The sequence below is a fragment of the Chrysemys picta genome, chromosome 3, assembly GCF_011386835.1.
Source record: "Chrysemys picta bellii isolate R12L10 chromosome 3, ASM1138683v2, whole genome shotgun sequence".
Classification (NCBI taxonomy): domain Eukaryota; kingdom Metazoa; phylum Chordata; order Testudines; family Emydidae; genus Chrysemys; species Chrysemys picta.
In genome coordinates, this window is record NC_088793.1 from 84379775 (window position 1) to 84396765 (window position 16991).

General features: G+C 42.0%; 1 protein-coding gene across 6 annotated transcripts in view; it reads left to right on the forward strand.

The window, feature by feature from the left end:
• Nucleotides 1–16991, forward strand: part of ARMC2 (armadillo repeat containing 2) — a 157971-nt gene that overhangs the window by 55084 nt on the left and 85896 nt on the right. For all 6 annotated transcript variants that reach the window (XM_065590190.1, XM_065590191.1, XM_065590195.1 and 3 more), the window contains 4 exons: nt 1067–1159; nt 6354–6529; nt 8564–8666; nt 11596–11816. In XM_065590190.1, the coding sequence (XP_065446262.1) occupies nt 1067–1159; nt 6354–6529; nt 8564–8666; nt 11596–11816 (593 nt within the window). The remainder of the gene's footprint in view (nt 1–1066; nt 1160–6353; nt 6530–8563; nt 8667–11595; nt 11817–16991) is intronic.

Sequence of the window (16991 nt, forward strand, 5' to 3'; positions counted from 1 at the left end):
AGACTTGTAGAAAGAGACATTCTAAAAACGTTAAAATGTATTATGGGCACGCAAAACCTTAATTAGAGTGAATAAATGAAAACACGGCACACCACTTCTGAAAGGTTGCCGACCCCTGCATTAATGTATTTTGCCTTTGACAAGTTTCTTATTTTCCAAGTCCAAAGCTGACTTCAGCTTTGCAAAATTGACATGAGTGAACAGAATTGTTGGGAGCGCATAATACATTCAGTTAACATAACTTCCCACCACTTATAAATATATATATATTGTATACTCTCTTAATACCATGCAATTAATACCTGTTAAAGTGGTGTATACAATGCCTAACCTATATGTATTTGCTAACATTTGTAAATAATGATTGCATCAAAGAATATACATTATTCTCATACATTTTTTCTAACAACCCATGACACAGCAAATATTGTCTAACTGCTTGGGCTAAAAGTGATAGCACTACCAAACTCTCTCTTGGGCATTTTGATCAGCTGGCTGTAATTAACACTGTACAGATCATGTGAAGGCATATTATTCCTAGTCCAGGTTATTCTGCTAGATTTTGGATGGAGGGTGTAAAGAGTGGGATTTCTGAGTTGAGGGAAATGGTCCTTCCTTCATTGGTACTTCAACCCTGTAATCAAAGAAGACCTCTGGTCACTATTATAATAATGCTATAAGACGTTATTTACCACTATTTTGCCAATTTAGTTAATAGCTTCATCGATCTTAAGGCCAGAAGGAACCATTATGATAATACAGTTTGACTTGTATAACACAGGTCATAGAATTTCACCAGTGCTGCTTTATCAAGGCTTGATCTTGATCCTCGGCTTCTGATTGAACCAGAGCATACCTTTTAGAAAGGCATCCAATCTGATTTCTGTTTGAAGGGTTTATTTTTGAGAGCGTTTAAATTTAAAAAAATGGGATTGGAGGACAAATCAGAAGTTAGCAAATTGCAACGTTTTCAGTTAACCCGGTGCATAAAATACTTGTAAAAGTTTATTTGTGCTGCAGTTAAAAACTCCACCTAATATATGATTGTTTTAAATGTACTTTAAAGGCTCAGAGAATGACTCAAGAGTAAATGAAACTGAAGAGGAAGAAAACTACTGGAATGTAAAGATTGTACCAATTGTGTATGAATTAGAGAATGGTAGGTAATATTTCTTGGATATTTCAGTAATAGTGAATACACATTTTACATTGCAAATTGAGTATGGCGAGGAAGGCTTAATTTTGAATTTCCTCACTCACATACAAGTCAACCCATTTAAAGTTGCTTTTATACAAAATTGTTGCTAATTTCTTTCCTTAATGGAATTTTAAAATTCCATTATCTCAGTCGGAGTATATGAAGACACCCTTGTTATCTTTCACAGGCATGTTAGAAGTGTGTGTAAAGTTAAAATGCCTTATTTTGTGCTGCATTTACACCTGGGCAACCTTGTGTGTAAAATATTGCAAAATCAGAATATTGTTTTACACAAACTTTGCACACGTGTAAATAATTACATGTGTGCAAGGCAATAGAGAAAATGGCCCAAAATACTTCATCATGTAGGACGGTGGTTCTCAAACTTTTGCAGACCACTTGAAAATTGCTGAGGATCTCAGCGGACCACTTAACGATCTTTCCAAATATTGTTTGTACAGTTAGCTAACTATTGTAAAGTGCTTTGGATAAAAGCACTATATATAAAAAAAACCCTAGATAATAATTAACATTTTTTTGTTCTACAAATAAAAGCACACATCTCATATTTTAATATCAGTAGTCTTACCTTTCTAGTGCGATGGATGTGCTCTCTCTCCCCCGCTGCAGCAGCCCCCGAACTGGGTCTGGGAAGGAGGGGAGGTCTCTCCCTCGCCACAGAGCTGAGGCTGGGAAGGGGCCGCGACGTTAAAGCTTTAACGTTGGCTGCATACAGGCCGGTATCGGTTTCTTACCCCTGCCTCTTTCTCTGGCTGCCTCAGCCCTGCATGTCCCAGATTCCCTCCAACCCCTCTTCTCACCTCACTGCCCCCTCCCACCCACCCCGTATTCCACACAAGGCCACCACCTCACCTTACATGTACATCTTCTTCAGGGTCCAGGCACCTAATTAGTGGAGCCACGTCTACGCCGCCACTAATTAGATGGGTGGCCCTTCATTCTCTCATGTGTGGCAACCCAGGTGCACACCTTAGAGGGAACTATCCGCGGACCACAGTTTGAGAACCTCTGATTTAGGAGTAAAGGATATACTCTGCCTGTATCAGGAGATACAGAAGGTCCCTAAAAGTATGTGGGTAGTGGTGGTGGTGGGGCTTTGTGCGCCTGAACTGTGGCTCCGCCTCCTGCCCTGACGCCGCACCACCCCTTCTTCCTGAGGCTCTGCCCCCCACTGCTCCTTCTCCCCAAGCCTCCGCCCTCGCACTATCCCTTGCCCCGGAGCCCTGCTCCCCCACCACTTCTTCCCTCCCCCATTGCTCACCCTTACGCTCGGTAAAAGGTGTGGGGGGGGTCATGACTCCCGGCCCCATCTGTTCCAGTGCCCTTGGCCTGTATGTCACTTTCATCAGCTGATTTAAGGAAGAGCACTAGGCAGAAAGCTTGAAACTGCCACCTATTCCATCTCTTAATTTAAATTAAGGTAGCCTAATGGAAGCCAGCTAGTTAGAGGGTTTGGATAGTGGGATGGTGTTGAAGAAGAAGCTTCTCCTTTTTCAGGGAATAGAGATGGAGTGGATCTTACACTTGCATATATTAGAACAAGAACATATTTTTAATTTTTTAAATAGTCTATTTTCTCCTTTTTAAAAATCTGGCTTTGCTCCTTTCCCACCAATTGATAGATGAATACAGTACTATGAAGCACTCAGAGTAACAATTTTCTGTTTCTTTAATGTTCTTGTTGACTAAAACTAGAATGGCAGTCATCCCCTCTTTTAGCTCCATGCTATACTTTCTTTATTTGGGCCTTCACTGCACAGCTACAGTATTTATTTCTAAGTCAGTTCAGGAATTCCATAATTTAAATGAGTGGATCTATTAGTAATGCAACATTTGTTTAGAGTTTGTGTACAACCATATAGGGTAGAACCTCAGAGTTACGAACACCAGAGTTACAAACTGACCAGTCAACCCCACACCTCGTTCGGAACCGGCAGTATGCATTCAGGCAGCAACAGACAATGACACCAAAAAAAAAAAAAGCAAATACAGTGTAGTACCATGTTAAACATAAACTACTAAAAAATAAAGGGAAAGCAGCATTTTTCTTCTGCATAGTAAAGTTTCAAAGCTGTATTAAGTCAATGTTCATTTGTAAACTTTTGAAAGAACAACCATAACATTTTGTTCAGAGTTCCGAACAACTTCCATTTCTAAGAAGTAAAATAGTCATTGCGCTTCATTGGATGCAGTGATTCCAATTTTGACTGATCCTTCTAGAGAGTGCACAGCAGACCCGCCAATGCGGGGGGCAATCTCCCAAGGGCCCGGGCAATTTAAAAGGCCCCGGGGGCTCCTGGCCACCGCCGCCAGCGGCACAGCGGAGCTAAAGCAGGCTTCCTGCCCGCCCTCACTCCGCGCTTCTCCCAGAAGCAGCTGGAACGGCCCTACAGCCCCAGGGGGGGAGAGGGGACTCCGCAGCTCCTGCTGACCGGGAACCGAGGCCAATGGGAGCTGCGGGGCGGTGCCTGTGAGCGGCGGTGCACGGTGACTCCCTGAACCCCCCTGTCTAGGATCCACTTCCAGAGAGGTGTGCTGGCTCTAGGCTGCTAGATCTACTCAATGGAGAGGGTAACTGGAACAAATTAGTGGGTGGGTGGCAGGAGGAGAGAGGAAATGAGGAGGAGTGTGAGTAGGCAAGTATGGGGGTGGGAAGAAGAGAAATTATGGGAGAGGTGTGCATAGTGGAATGTGGGGCGTAGGACCTGGGGGAAACTGACTAGTACCCTCTGGTCATTTTATGCTGCTTCCAATTTGGGTAAGTTAGCCAGAATGTACTGCTGAATCTAGCCCAAAAAGTTAAAATTACACATAATATGTAAAATATAAAGATTGATACTACATATCTTGAAATCATTAGAAATATCACAGAGTAACATTATTTTGGGTTTCTTGTTTAGTGTTCATGTATGAAACTTTTAATATTTTTATTTTAAAAAGGAAAATCCTGTATAAAAACTATGAATAACTGGAGAAGGATTGAAGTACATATTGGTGATATAATCTTAAAAGAAATCCAAACATATTAAGATATGGAAATGCACAGATAATGGACCTTTAACTCTAGAGGTGAGGTTACTAATTCAATAATGACTCCAGCCCGTGGTGACACCATCGGGGAAGAAAATCTAATGTGTCTTTAAAAATCAATTTAATTGAATTAGGGACTACAAATACTATAATACCCTAATCATCATTGTATGGGTACTTCATAACGTTACTATAAGGTGGATTTAAGGTTGTTTGGATACATCTATGCATTTCCATGCCTTAAAATGGTTGGACTTCTTTTTAAAGAATCCTTTGAAAGTTCTGTGTTTGTGATACTTGTTTTGGGATAATTCTTGTAATATATTTATACATTTAACAAATTACAGGTGCTCCAGGCAGCGCGGTAAGGGGGCAGGGAGCAGGGGGGGTTGGATGGAGGGCAGGGGAGTTCGGGGTGTGGATAGGCGTCGGGGCAGTCAGAGGGCAGGGAACATGGGGATTGAATGGGATCAGGGGTCCCAGGGGGCACTCAGGAAGGAGAGTGGGGTTGGATGGGGCAGGGGTTCCGGGGGCAGTTAGGGGACAGGGAGCAGGGGGGGTTGGATAGAGGGCAGGGGAGTTTGGGGTGGTGGTCAGGGGGCAGAGGTGTGGATAGGGGTCGGGGCAGTCAGAGGGTGGGGATTGGGGGATTGAATGGGTGCAGGGATCCCAGGGGGCAGTCAGGAAGGGGTGGAGGTTGGATGGGGCAGCGGGGGTCAGTCGGGGGGGGGGGGGGCGGCGGCAGTCCGTGGACAGGGATAGGTGGGGTGGGTGGGGCAGGGTCCCCGGGGGGGGTGGGGGGGGGTGGCATCAAGGAACAGGGGGAGTTGGATGAGGCAGGAATCTTGGGGGGGGCGGGCGTCAGGGGCAAGAAGCAGGGGAGGGAATGGGGGCAGGGGCCAGGCCACGCGTGGCTGTTTGGGGAGGCACAGCCTCCCCTAACCAGCCCTCCATACAATTTCCTAAACCCGATGCGGCCCTCAGGCCAAAAAGTTTGCCCTCCCCTGTCCTAGTTTGTATGGTTTGATTGTATTTTTAAAAGTTCTTTAGCAGTTGAAATAGAAAAAGAGTACCTTTTATCCTTTAAAAATATTGTAAAACATCTACCCAGCCAGCCCATTTTCATAGGGCAATTTGGTAAGCCTCAGAAGTTCAGATGAGTTTTTCCTTCTAATTTGATACTGATTTTTATTTGTTTGAGCTAACTACTGGTGTATTACTCTGCCTCTACTGAGGAATGCAACCTGTGCAAATACATGTGGATAATGGCAGTATTGTATTTCAAGTACTGCCATTGATATACTTTAAATACTAAATGGATGTAACCTTAAGGGGGGAAAAATCCAATATTTAAACAGAAAATTAATGTTTAGAAGGTAGACATGTAAATTATTTTCTCTTAATGTAGATTATATGTGAGTGATTGGGTTGTGGTAGGGATGAAGATTTTCTAGTAGTTTCATGCAGGTTTTGTTTTTGTTGTGTTGTTTCTAAATGATGTCAGAGGCACTCAGAGTAGCAGATGGGATGCCTGTTTAAACATCCATTTGCATTCATCTTGAACCTCTACGGTGTGTGTAAGAGCTCTGAAAACTCATATATAAATCTATTTTTGAAGCCCATACAACAGCAAGCATATGACTGCCTGTGGGTTGGATTTATCGACACAATAACTTTCTTCAGCTCTCAGTTCCTTTTTTGCCTGTAGCATTTGACGGAACTCTTTTTAATGAATTCTTCCAGCTTCACCACAGGTTAAGTGGTCCTAGTTGATATTTCGTCAATCTAATTAACAAGTTAAAAAAGGTTTCATTTGAGATTTATCCTCAAATGTTTTGATGTGTCTTGTTGCTGTTGGCTCTATGAATCACTTGGCTTATAAGGAGCTATTGTTTTAAAAAGAGTAACATAAAAATGATTTGATGTATGAAAAATGCTTGTAAACCCTTGTATTAAAGTATCAGAACACTATGAAATTGATTGGATACCTTATTTTGTGTAGTATTTTGCAAACATTTCTCTTTTTGGTGTTCTGTCTGTAACTGTTGATTGAATGGATGGCCTTGATAATTAACTTTATTTTCCTCTCCATCCCCACAAATAGAAAACAATATAGAAAACCTCTGCCTTGCCTGCACCAGTCTCCATCAAGCCTTGGAAGAAGGAAATATGTTTGGAAAGAGATTTAAAAGAAGAACTGCGCTTCTGAAGATATTATATAAACTAGTTGACATTGGTTCAGACCCACTTGGCCTGAAACTGGCAAGAATGATTCTGGCTGTAGGTCTTTTCTTAAACTATTTAGTGATATGAAAGAGTGCAGTGATTCATGTATACTGTATGTGCCATTGAAAACTTTTATCTAATTTAGCATTCCATACTTTAAGGATGTATCTACTTTTGTGTGATTGAAACTTGTGTAGACATATCTGAGCTAGATTAAATCTAGCTAGGTTGGACATCACAGCAGTAAAGTTACAGCAGCATGGGCTTCAATATGGGCTAGCCAGCAGAGTAATTATCCAAGATTTCGTGTGGGATTGTACAGTCTAAACATAATAGAAAACTAAATGTTGAATTATTAGCACAACTCAAACTAGAGAACGCGGTCATTGTTGTGGTAAGACAATGATACTTGTGCTCCCATGTAGTTTCAGAAGTGATTTTGAAATTCTCTACTTCCTTGTCAGTGGTAATGTCATGAGTCCTCTGATCCAAGCATGAAACAGCATGTCACTGCTTATAGGAGTATTACATTCCTGTTGTGTAATCTCTGCAAGGGCAGGGAAGCTTGAGCAGAATTGTGTTGTGGTGGTGGGTTCAGAAAATGGTAAAATGAAGTAAAAGCATCATTACCTTTGCTTTTGCAATAAACAGCTAACTAGAGAGAAGGGGCAAATACTTAGTAACAATTTATTTTTAGTAAATACACAAAAATAAAGTTAAATTACCTTGCATCATAACTTTCCCAGTAAAAAAAAAATTTTGATTTGTTGGTCACACCTTATAATTAATATAGTTCAAAACCTTACATAACAGAAATAGTTTGCATAATGTGTTACTAAGATTAAGGAGAGTTTAGTCAATTTCCCATCCCATCCTTTAATTCAGCATTGTTGTAACTGGGAACTTCAATTGTATCACGCCGTGTTTTCTTTATCTGCTAAATTTAGTTTCCCCTCACTGGGTTCCCCTCGAGTATGTATCCACAGATGCTTTCTAGTATGGGGTCTGCTTTGTGCTTACCCACAAAACCCTGGTGGTTGACAACCTGAACAGCTTCTACAGATACAGTGGATAACTCCCCCCCCACCCTCTTTAGCGTTGTATGCTTGCTGCTTTCCTCTGCTTTGCACATTGCTTTCTTCTACTGGGCTGGGGCCATCCCCTCCCTGTACTGCTGCTGCTTTTTCTGCATAATCCTCTCCTGAGATCACAGAACAATATTCCTTTTTGCGGCGAGTTATTATATTAATCGCTTTAGACATAGACAAAATGTCATTTCCCCAATGCTGTTGAAGTATTATCCAGTACACCAACTCCCAAAATTCTCTCCAGATCTTCCCATTCCACGTGTACTTTAGCCAAAGGTGCAATGAATTTGTATTGCCCTAATTCTAGGAGTTCCATTAGAAAGTAAAAAAAAAACACTGAAAGGTTGCCATTGTATCTTTACAACTTTCAGTTCCCGTTTTACAGTTTCCTACATTCTTTCCTTTGATCATCTTCTCTTGTCAAGTTTCTCTCCTCTTGAACTTAACTGTTTAATATAGTCCCTGAAGTTTGAGGGCATCTTTCATGGTGAAGTACATTTTCATATCATATTTTATTTTCTAGTATAGAGCTCTCATATTTTTGTGTGGCCACTGTATTGCATAAACGGTGGATCCTGCTTAAACAAAGAGAGATAGGGATTATTTTTCTATGCTATAAGAATGATTAAAACAAAAAACCTTGTAAACTGGTCAGATAAAAATCTTTTAAAAACTGATCCCAAGTAGCATGAGTTGTATTTTTTTAAAGAGTAGTGTAGTTTAAATTTTCTTAAATTGTTTTAAATATTGAGGTGTTAGAACTTTTGAACTCTGAACCTCATTCTGTCCTATGGAAGTCAGTGGTAAAACCACCATTCACTTTGGTCCCAGATCAGGCCCAGTCTGATTATTTGTCAATACCTTCTGCAGGAACTTTAGAAAGTCCACATGCTGACAAGATTACTATGATGTACTTAATATTTTAGAAGTTATGTTTTCTTTTACCCCAAAATATACATGTGATTTTTGTTTCTCTTCTTTCTCTTCTCTCTCTCTGCAGCTGAAAGTAAGTGGAAAGAATCTGCTCAATGTCTGCAAGCTTGTATTTAAAATTAGTAGAAATGAGAAAAATGATTCGCTCATTCAAAATAATAGTCTATTGGGTATGTATTCATTTTTATATATACTAAAATAAATGTTGAAATACAGTAGTAAAAATGCTTGTCCTTCAAATGTTTTAGAAAAATTATGACAGCTGACACTAGCTGTAACTGTATTCTAAAAATGTGAGCATTATGGACATGATGGACAAGCGTGGGAGTGATGTGCAATCCTGTTTTTAATTTCTTGTTTTCAGTAAAACTTTTACATATCTTATTAACTTAAGCAAGAGGTGGGCAAACTACGGCCTGCGGCCAAATCCGGCCCGCAGGACTGTCCTGCCCGGCCCGTGGGACTGTCCTGGCCAGCCCCCAAGCTCCTGGCCCGAGAGGCTAGCCCCGGCTCATCCCCCACTGTTTCCCCTCCCCTGCAGCCTCAGCTTGCTTGCTCTACCGTCGGCGCAGTGCTCTGGGCGGTGGGGCTGTGAGCTCCTGGGGCAGCGCAGCTGCAGTGCCCGGCCTGACCCGGTCTCTGTGCTGCGTGGTGGTGGTGGTGGTGGTGGCGTGGCCCGGCTCCAGCCAGCACGGTAAGGGGACAGGGAGCGGGGGGGGCGGGGCGTTGGATAGAGGGTAGGGGTGGTGGTTGGGGGCGGGGGTGTGGATAGGGGTCAGGGGGAGAACAGGGAGTTGGATGGGGCAGGGGTCCCGGGGGGGCCATCAGGAATGAGAGGAGGGGTTGGACGGGGCGGTGGGTGTCCGGGGCTGGTCAGGGGACAGGGAGCGGGGGTGTGTGGATGGGGCAGAGGTCCCGGGGGGACTGTCAGGAAGCAGAGGGGGTTGGATGGGCAGGAGTCCTGGGGGGGCAGATAGGAGGTGGGGGCCAGGCCACGACCCCCTCCCCTAACCGTCCCTCCATACAATTTACAAAACCCGATGCGGCCCTCAGGCCAAAAAGTTTGCCCACCCCTGACTTAGGCCCTTCAAACACGTCACACACATGCTTAACTTAACGAATGAGTATTCCCATTGGAGTAAATGGGACTGTTCATCTCTTTAAAGTTAAGCATGTGTGTTTGCAGGATTGGCCAGATCATCCCTTCCAATTGTAAGACCTATGGGAGAAGGGTCCGGGGAAGGAAAACTCCACAAGGAACTCAGTAGAGTTCAGACACAAGGTGTCTTAGTTCAGGGTAGTTGCACCTATATTCCCCCTCTGTGTGGTCCAGCAAGGGCACTCGCTCTAGGCTTCCATCTCCCCAGCAATGTCTCCTCCCTTTCTGACTGGGTTATTTCCAGGCTGAACAGTTCCCTGACTGTACTGTGGTGTCCCCAGCAAAGACTGTCTGCCTAAGTAGCTCTGCTTCACTTCTCTCCTTGCCAGCAGTTTTATAAGTTATCACGCAGTTCTTTCTAAGCAAGCACTTTTAAAAGCATTACAGAGAAAACATATTAAAACAATAAGCATACCAGAGATCACCCCCTCACTCCAAAAAGGGCTCTGTTTGGTGATTAGTTCTTAAAAGCCCATACAAGGTGTTTTTTTCCTATGGGTACAAGTTTATCACAGCCTCCCAAGAACCCAATTCTGATGGGGCATCAGTGGGCCAAAGACCATCCAATGCTTTCCTGAGGATTGGGCCCCACCAGACCAGAGGTTCTGCCAGATTGCTGGATTAGAAAGAAGGCCCTGAGACATTAAGTGAGGCTATTTAACCAAAAATCCTTTCCTTGTCTGTTGTTCCCTGGAAAATCCAATTTGAATCAGTATACGTGGTGATGGTAGCTCTGTGGAAGTTACACTCTGAGTGAATTTGCCTTCCCCCTCTTCCCCTCCCCCCACTTCACTCTTCTTAGTTTCTGGAGGGCTGTGATTCCCCTTCCTCACGGAAATACATACAGTCATTCATTGTATCAAAAAGGCAAATGCTTATGTACTATTGAACTCCTAAAATACTTAAAACTTAATTCAGTAAGGATAGACAGATAAAGCGTATCTATGTCAGCATCATTGTTTAGTTTTTGGTCCCATCTTCCCATGGCTTTCTTCATTACTTAGTTAAAAAATGTGGGGTTTTTTTTGTTTTGTTTTGGTTTGGTTTTTTGCTGGAAAGGTTTATAGCTTTGGATTGATTTGTGGATGGAGGAATGGCTGATATAAGACATAAGAATGCTTTGGAAAGTTTTTTTTTTTCCTATTGTTTCAGTGATTTATTTGTTTGTTTATTAAATGTTTTACTGGCATGCAGAATATCGACAGGAATTAGTAAAACAAACAGCTGACTTTTCACCAAAATGCTGAAAATGACTGGAAACAGAAATTAATGTTAGTTTCTTTTTAACTGATCCAGTTATCTAGAAATTAAAGGTTCAAAAACTGACCTCACGTTTGTTTAATAAGTAAGAAATATCCTCAAAATTCTGTTTACTTAGTTTTGACTGGGAGATATGGAGGAAATAATGCAAGATGAAAATGATATTTTGGGCACATTTACTCCTCCTATTGTCTCTTCACCAGCAGTTAGCTAGCAAATTTAAGCTCACGCCTATGCTGACATTACTGATAATGCTGGTGTATAGGGAACACTGCAATAAAAAGTCATTGATTTTTAGGTGCCTCAGTTTTTGGGTGGCCATCTTAAAGAGGCCTTATTTTCAGAAAGTTCTGAGCATATGCTCTCTGAAAATCAGGCCCTTTTAAAGGTGTCTCAAGTTGAGCATTCAAGAATTGAGGCAAATAAAATCAGTAATTGTTTTTGCAAATCTTGGCCAAGGATTTTAATGATGACCACGGTGCCTACAAAGCTTGTATACATGTCTTATATTTCAATAATTAGCCCTGATTTATATCCAAATACTTTGTTTGTCCCATCCATTGATGAGAAAAGTATGATAAACACTGTAACCCCAGTTTTCTTTTGCAGTTAATCTTTTTAAGTCTGAAGTAGTTCAAATATAAATGTCAGTCTTTCTAAACACTAATATTCTTTTTTAGATTCTTTGTTGGAGATCCTGAGATTTGAAGATCTACAAACAAACAATGAGGCTTTTCTCTATTGCTTGGGAGCAATAAAATTCATTTCTGGAAATGCAGTACTCCTTAATGAACTGGTTAACAAAGGAGCTGTTGAAATATTCTTTCAGTTAATGAAGCAGATTAATAATATTAAAGAAAATGACACATGTTTCTCCAACTTGGGCCACCTATTAGTCCAGGTCAGCATCTATTTTTATTTTAAAAATATAAATACAAACTCCAATGACCAAATTAAAATTAAATTAAAGCAGCTAAGTTGTGCCTGTTAACATAAAAGAAAAATTGGTCCTAAGTATGTGTAGACTTCATTGAAAAACGGCATTGTCATGAAGTTGTTCGTGGCCAAAATTTAGGTTTGTGGAGTACCTTTGTTTTGTGTAATTTTTTTTTAAAAGGGTTTTAAAAAACATTTTATAATTGCTTCTTGAGTGCTCACGGTGTGCAGAATGTAATGCCAAAACTGTGTTGCTTACAACCAGAATAGACAGTCAATACAAATCAACCCCATAATGGCCCAGGAGAACAGAAAAAGCTATTACCACAAAACAGTGCATTTAAAAAAAAAAGAAAGGGAGGAGAAGAATATAATACCACATCTTTGCTTGGCAAGTTAATGTTTGTATACTCTAAAGAAGCAATGTGTTTTAAGGAGACAAAAGATACTTATAATATCCAATCAATCAACTGACAAATGGTGTGTTGGAAAGGCAGGACTCTATCATGTTCCAATGGCTAGTGATGACCATCAAAACAGGTTCTTTGCTGTAGAGCAGTGGTTCCCAAACTTTAACAATCTGTGAACCCCTTTCACTAAAATGTCAATTCTCATGAACCCCCCCTCCCCCAAAATGAATATTTCCAGGGATTTTCTCCTTTACGTGAGTATAAATGATAAAAGCAGTGATTTTGGAAATATAAAATTTGTTTTTGACATGCTTATTATACACTATTATTAATTATTATTTATCATTACAATATTTTTATTACATTATAAAAACGGCAACACTCTTCCAAGATCTCACTTTCGTAGTTTGTATCACTTTGAATAAGCCTGTTATAAGACAAGGCTCCTATGTTTCATCAAGGAGTATCAGATGTAAAACAGCATGAAGGTATTTAAGAAGCCAACTCAGAGTTCCTCCTACACAAGCATTCAGGTCTTGAGCAGTCCAGGCAAACTACGCACGTTACAACAAAGCTTAAACTTGTTCTTCATAATAATTTTAAAAACAATACTAGCTGCCTATTTAATTTTAAAAAGAGCAAAAAAAGTCCACCTCCCTTTCCATTTCTTATGAGTCTTGAAGTTTAAATTTCCTCAGTGTGATAGATAGGCTTGCTTTGATCTGCTTAGCTCTTGGAAGTCCAGGGGCTCCAGGCTGCTGGTCCCGTGCTGCCAGGGATCCCTAAGGACAGCTCTGTCCGCCATTAGGGAATTTTTTCCCAAGAACCCCCTGTAACATTTTATGAACCCCAGTTTGGGAACCACTGCTGTAGAGGAATAGGAGTGCTCCAACCTCAGTCTAGTAGATTTAGCAGATAAAATACGTGTTCATAGCTTGATCTGTTTTTTGCATAATTACTTCCCTCCCTTTCACCATGCATACATTGTTGTTGAGGAGTTGTCCATGTTTTGGCTGCTCGTATTTCTTTCTAGTAAATAACATTTAGTTTAGAAAAAGGTAAATTGTATTCGCTCTGGAAACACACATATATTGAGCTAAACTTCGTCACCTTATTAATAAGTGAAATGATACACTTATGAAAAATTTATTATATTAAGTGGTAGACTATTTTCTACATATTTAACAAACAGTTGCTTCACATTTGCTGCAAGTGTATGACAAGACTGATGACATAGTCAAAAATATGTATGGTATGATCAGTAATATGTAACAATGAAAGCTATTTATTTCAATGGGACCATACACATGGATGAATCTTATAGATTTATGGAATAATGCACATAGTTTGTATCTGAACAGTGAATAGCTTGGCAATTTTAATTGAAAAATCAGTGTGGCTACTAAATTTAACCCTGAATTAAATAGTTTAGATCAGCGGTTCTCAAACTTTAGCAACCCAAGGACCCACATTTTGATTTTAAATTTTTTTCAGACCCCCAAGTTGGCTTCTAATTTTCCCCGAGGGTGCTCATCCCCTGCTCAGCTCCAGGCCCTGCCTCTGCTCCTGCTCCTCTTCCCCGCGTCTTTCCATCCCCTCCCCCTAGTGTGTCCCATCCCCACTCCTCCCCTTCCCTCCCAGCACCTCCTGCATGCCGCTGAACAGCTGTTCTGCAGCATGCAGAAGGCACTGGGAGGGGAGTGGGAAGAGTTGATCAGTGGGGCCAGCGGTCCCAGACATGACTTGCAGACCCCCTGGAATACCTGGTGTCCGTGGACCCCAGTTTGAGAACTGCTGGTTTAGACTAATGGTTTGTTTACACAGGGACACTCAGGAAAATTAATCTGAATTAACTAAAGTTGTGAATTTAAAGTGAATTAGTTAAACTGCATGAAACTCATGTGTGGACAGCCCAGGTCTGTGCTACAGGCTGTATAGTAGTATAGCTACAACAGTATATCTGTGCCACTGTGAGCCATATTGTAGAGGCAGAACTGCAGTGACAAAAGTTTTGTCCGTCGCTGTAGGAACTCCAACTTCCTAAGCTAGATCAATGAAAACTTTCTGTTGACCTAGCTGTATCTACACCCAGGGCCGGCTCTAGGATTTTTGCCGCCCAAAGCAAAAACAATTTTGGCCGCCCCCCGCCCCATTCTTTAATTACCCCACTCCCAGCCCCACCTCAACTCCACCCCTTCCCCAAATCCCCAGCCCTGCCTCCTCCCCCCAGGCTCTCAAGCCTAGGAGGGAGGGAGAGGGAGAAGCGGTGCCCGCGCCGCGGCCACTTGGAGTCTCCCCCTCCCTCCCTCCCAGGTTTGAGAGCCTGGGAGGGAGGGAGGGAGGGGGAAACTCCAAGTGGCCGCGGCACAGGCGCCGCTTCTCCCCCTCCCTCCCAGGCTCCCAGGCCTGGGAGGGAGGGGGAGCAGCGGCGCGCGAAACGGCCGCTCGGGATCTCCCCCTCCCTCCCAGGTTTGAGAGCCTGAGAGGGAGGGGGAGACCCCAAGCCGCTGCGGTGCGCGAAACAGCTGATTCGCGCGCCGCTGCTCCCCCTCCCTCCAAGGCTTGAGAGCCTGGGAGGGAGGGCGAGTAGCGGCGCGCGAATCAGCTGTTTCATGCGCCGTGGCAGCAGCAGCGGAGGTGAGCTAGGGCGGCCGGGACACATTTGTTTTGCTGGTGCCTAGAGCCGGCCCTGTCGACACCAGGGGTTAGATCTAGAGATATAAAAGTTTAACTGGTTAACCGATAAGCTTGATGCTTATCGGTTTCCGTTAACAATTAAACTCCGCTGCCGCCCCACGTTCCTGGGATCCTGGCTGCCGCCATCCCGGTGCAGCTGGGGTCCCACCTGCCAGCCCCGCGCCTGGGGTCCCTCCGGGCTGCTGCCCCATGCCCGGGGCTCTTCTGCCGACTCTACTGGATCCATTATATGTTATATTATATACACACACACACACATATTGTCAAGTCAGATATATTACTTACTGGTGAAGTTTATGGGATCCTGTCTTACAGGGTTTTTAGATAAACTAACAAGTGCAAATGACCAGAGTCGTCTTCTTGTAATGGCAGGAAATTGATCTTATGATCTCTGGTTAATCTTCTTTTGAAAGGTGAAAATACTCCAAAGGTCCTACCAATATGTCCTGGTTTTCCCACCCCAAATACAGCAAGCAGATAATACTATGGATGTGAGTAAGAATTACTGCAATTAAACATCTAACCCTGTGCTCCCGGCCCCTGCCTGACCAGCTGTGGCCCCAGCCTCCACCCCATTACCCTTGTCTGTGTCCCCCCTTTTGGAGACATGGCTCTGCTTCCAGCCCCAGCTCTGGGGTGTGGGGGGTGGACAATAGGAGGGGGCTGGCTTTCAGCACCCCCACTATTAAAATTTCCAGCACCACTGGTTCTCAATGAATCTACCGCATATATATATTATCTTTGTCAAGTGCCTTTATTAACAACAAAATCAGCCAGTCTTATGTGTAAAACTAAAGCTTACTTTTTTGTTTAACTTTTTACATAATATTTTTAAATTTATTTGCAAATTAGTAACTATACCATCCGAAAAGGCAGTTTGGTAGGAGGCTGGGAGTCAGAATGATTTCTGTTCCCAGTTTAGATCCTGTGATCTTGGATAACCATTTATGAGTATGAAAGGAGGGCTAGATTTGGAGAGAAATTGCAAAAGATGAGGAAATAAAGAATGATGTACCAGTTCCCAGAACCATCCAATAACTTCAACTGGCATTGTTTTTTTGGAGGGGGGAGGTAGAGCAAGCCTCTGAATATTTTTGGAATGGTAAAGCTACTTTATTTTTCCCCCTTAGAAATGTAATTTTTTCTGCTATTAGCATTCCCTACATGATTTGCTTACATCACTGTTCTCGATGCATTAAAATATGTGATTTCTGATTCTGAGTTGGAATGAATTACTCAGTCGTCCTAGAGAAATATTGTCTGTAAGCTTTCCGTGTTTTCAGGCACTGACAATACAGAATTTTTTTCCTATGATGCACACCCAGAGAATAATAAATGACATTAAGTGCTTGCAGCAATGGATGTAGCGGTAAACCAAATATTCAATGATAGATACAAACATTGTAGATGCAGTGAGAAGTCCTTTCAGAAGTACAGAATCTGGTGAAGTCCACAGTGAACTAGAGGCGATAGAAGGGAAATGCATCAAATTACCCACAATGATCAGTGTGGCTAGTGACTGCACTTTGTTAGCTGGTGACTTAAATATGTGGATTTATGAAGCCAGATTCTCTCGCATTGACTGTGTTATGGTATGTCACCAAATGATGCTATTATATACATAGTCTTCATACACAGGATTTTTTTTCTTTTTAGCATGCAAAAAAGTTTTAGTCTTTGAAGAAATTAGCTTTATTCTGCAATGGTCCTTTGACTGAAGCTCAAAATATAATTTTATAAAATGCCTGTAACCATAATATTTACTTGTACTTTGGGAATTTTATGTAGTGGTTATAGCAGAGGTCTGTGACTTAAGACAACTTCTGACCCAGCTAACCTATTCTTACTCTACCTATTGCTCCGTTGTATAAAATAGATATGCTACTACTTACCTCATCTAGGTATTGTGAGGTTTTTACTAATTAAAATATGTAAATACTCCCAAGATTCTTGAATGAAAAGCATTTACAGAAGTGCTTGTTTTTTCCCTTCATAAATTCATAGTATATGTTTCAGTGTGAGTTCACCGTTAC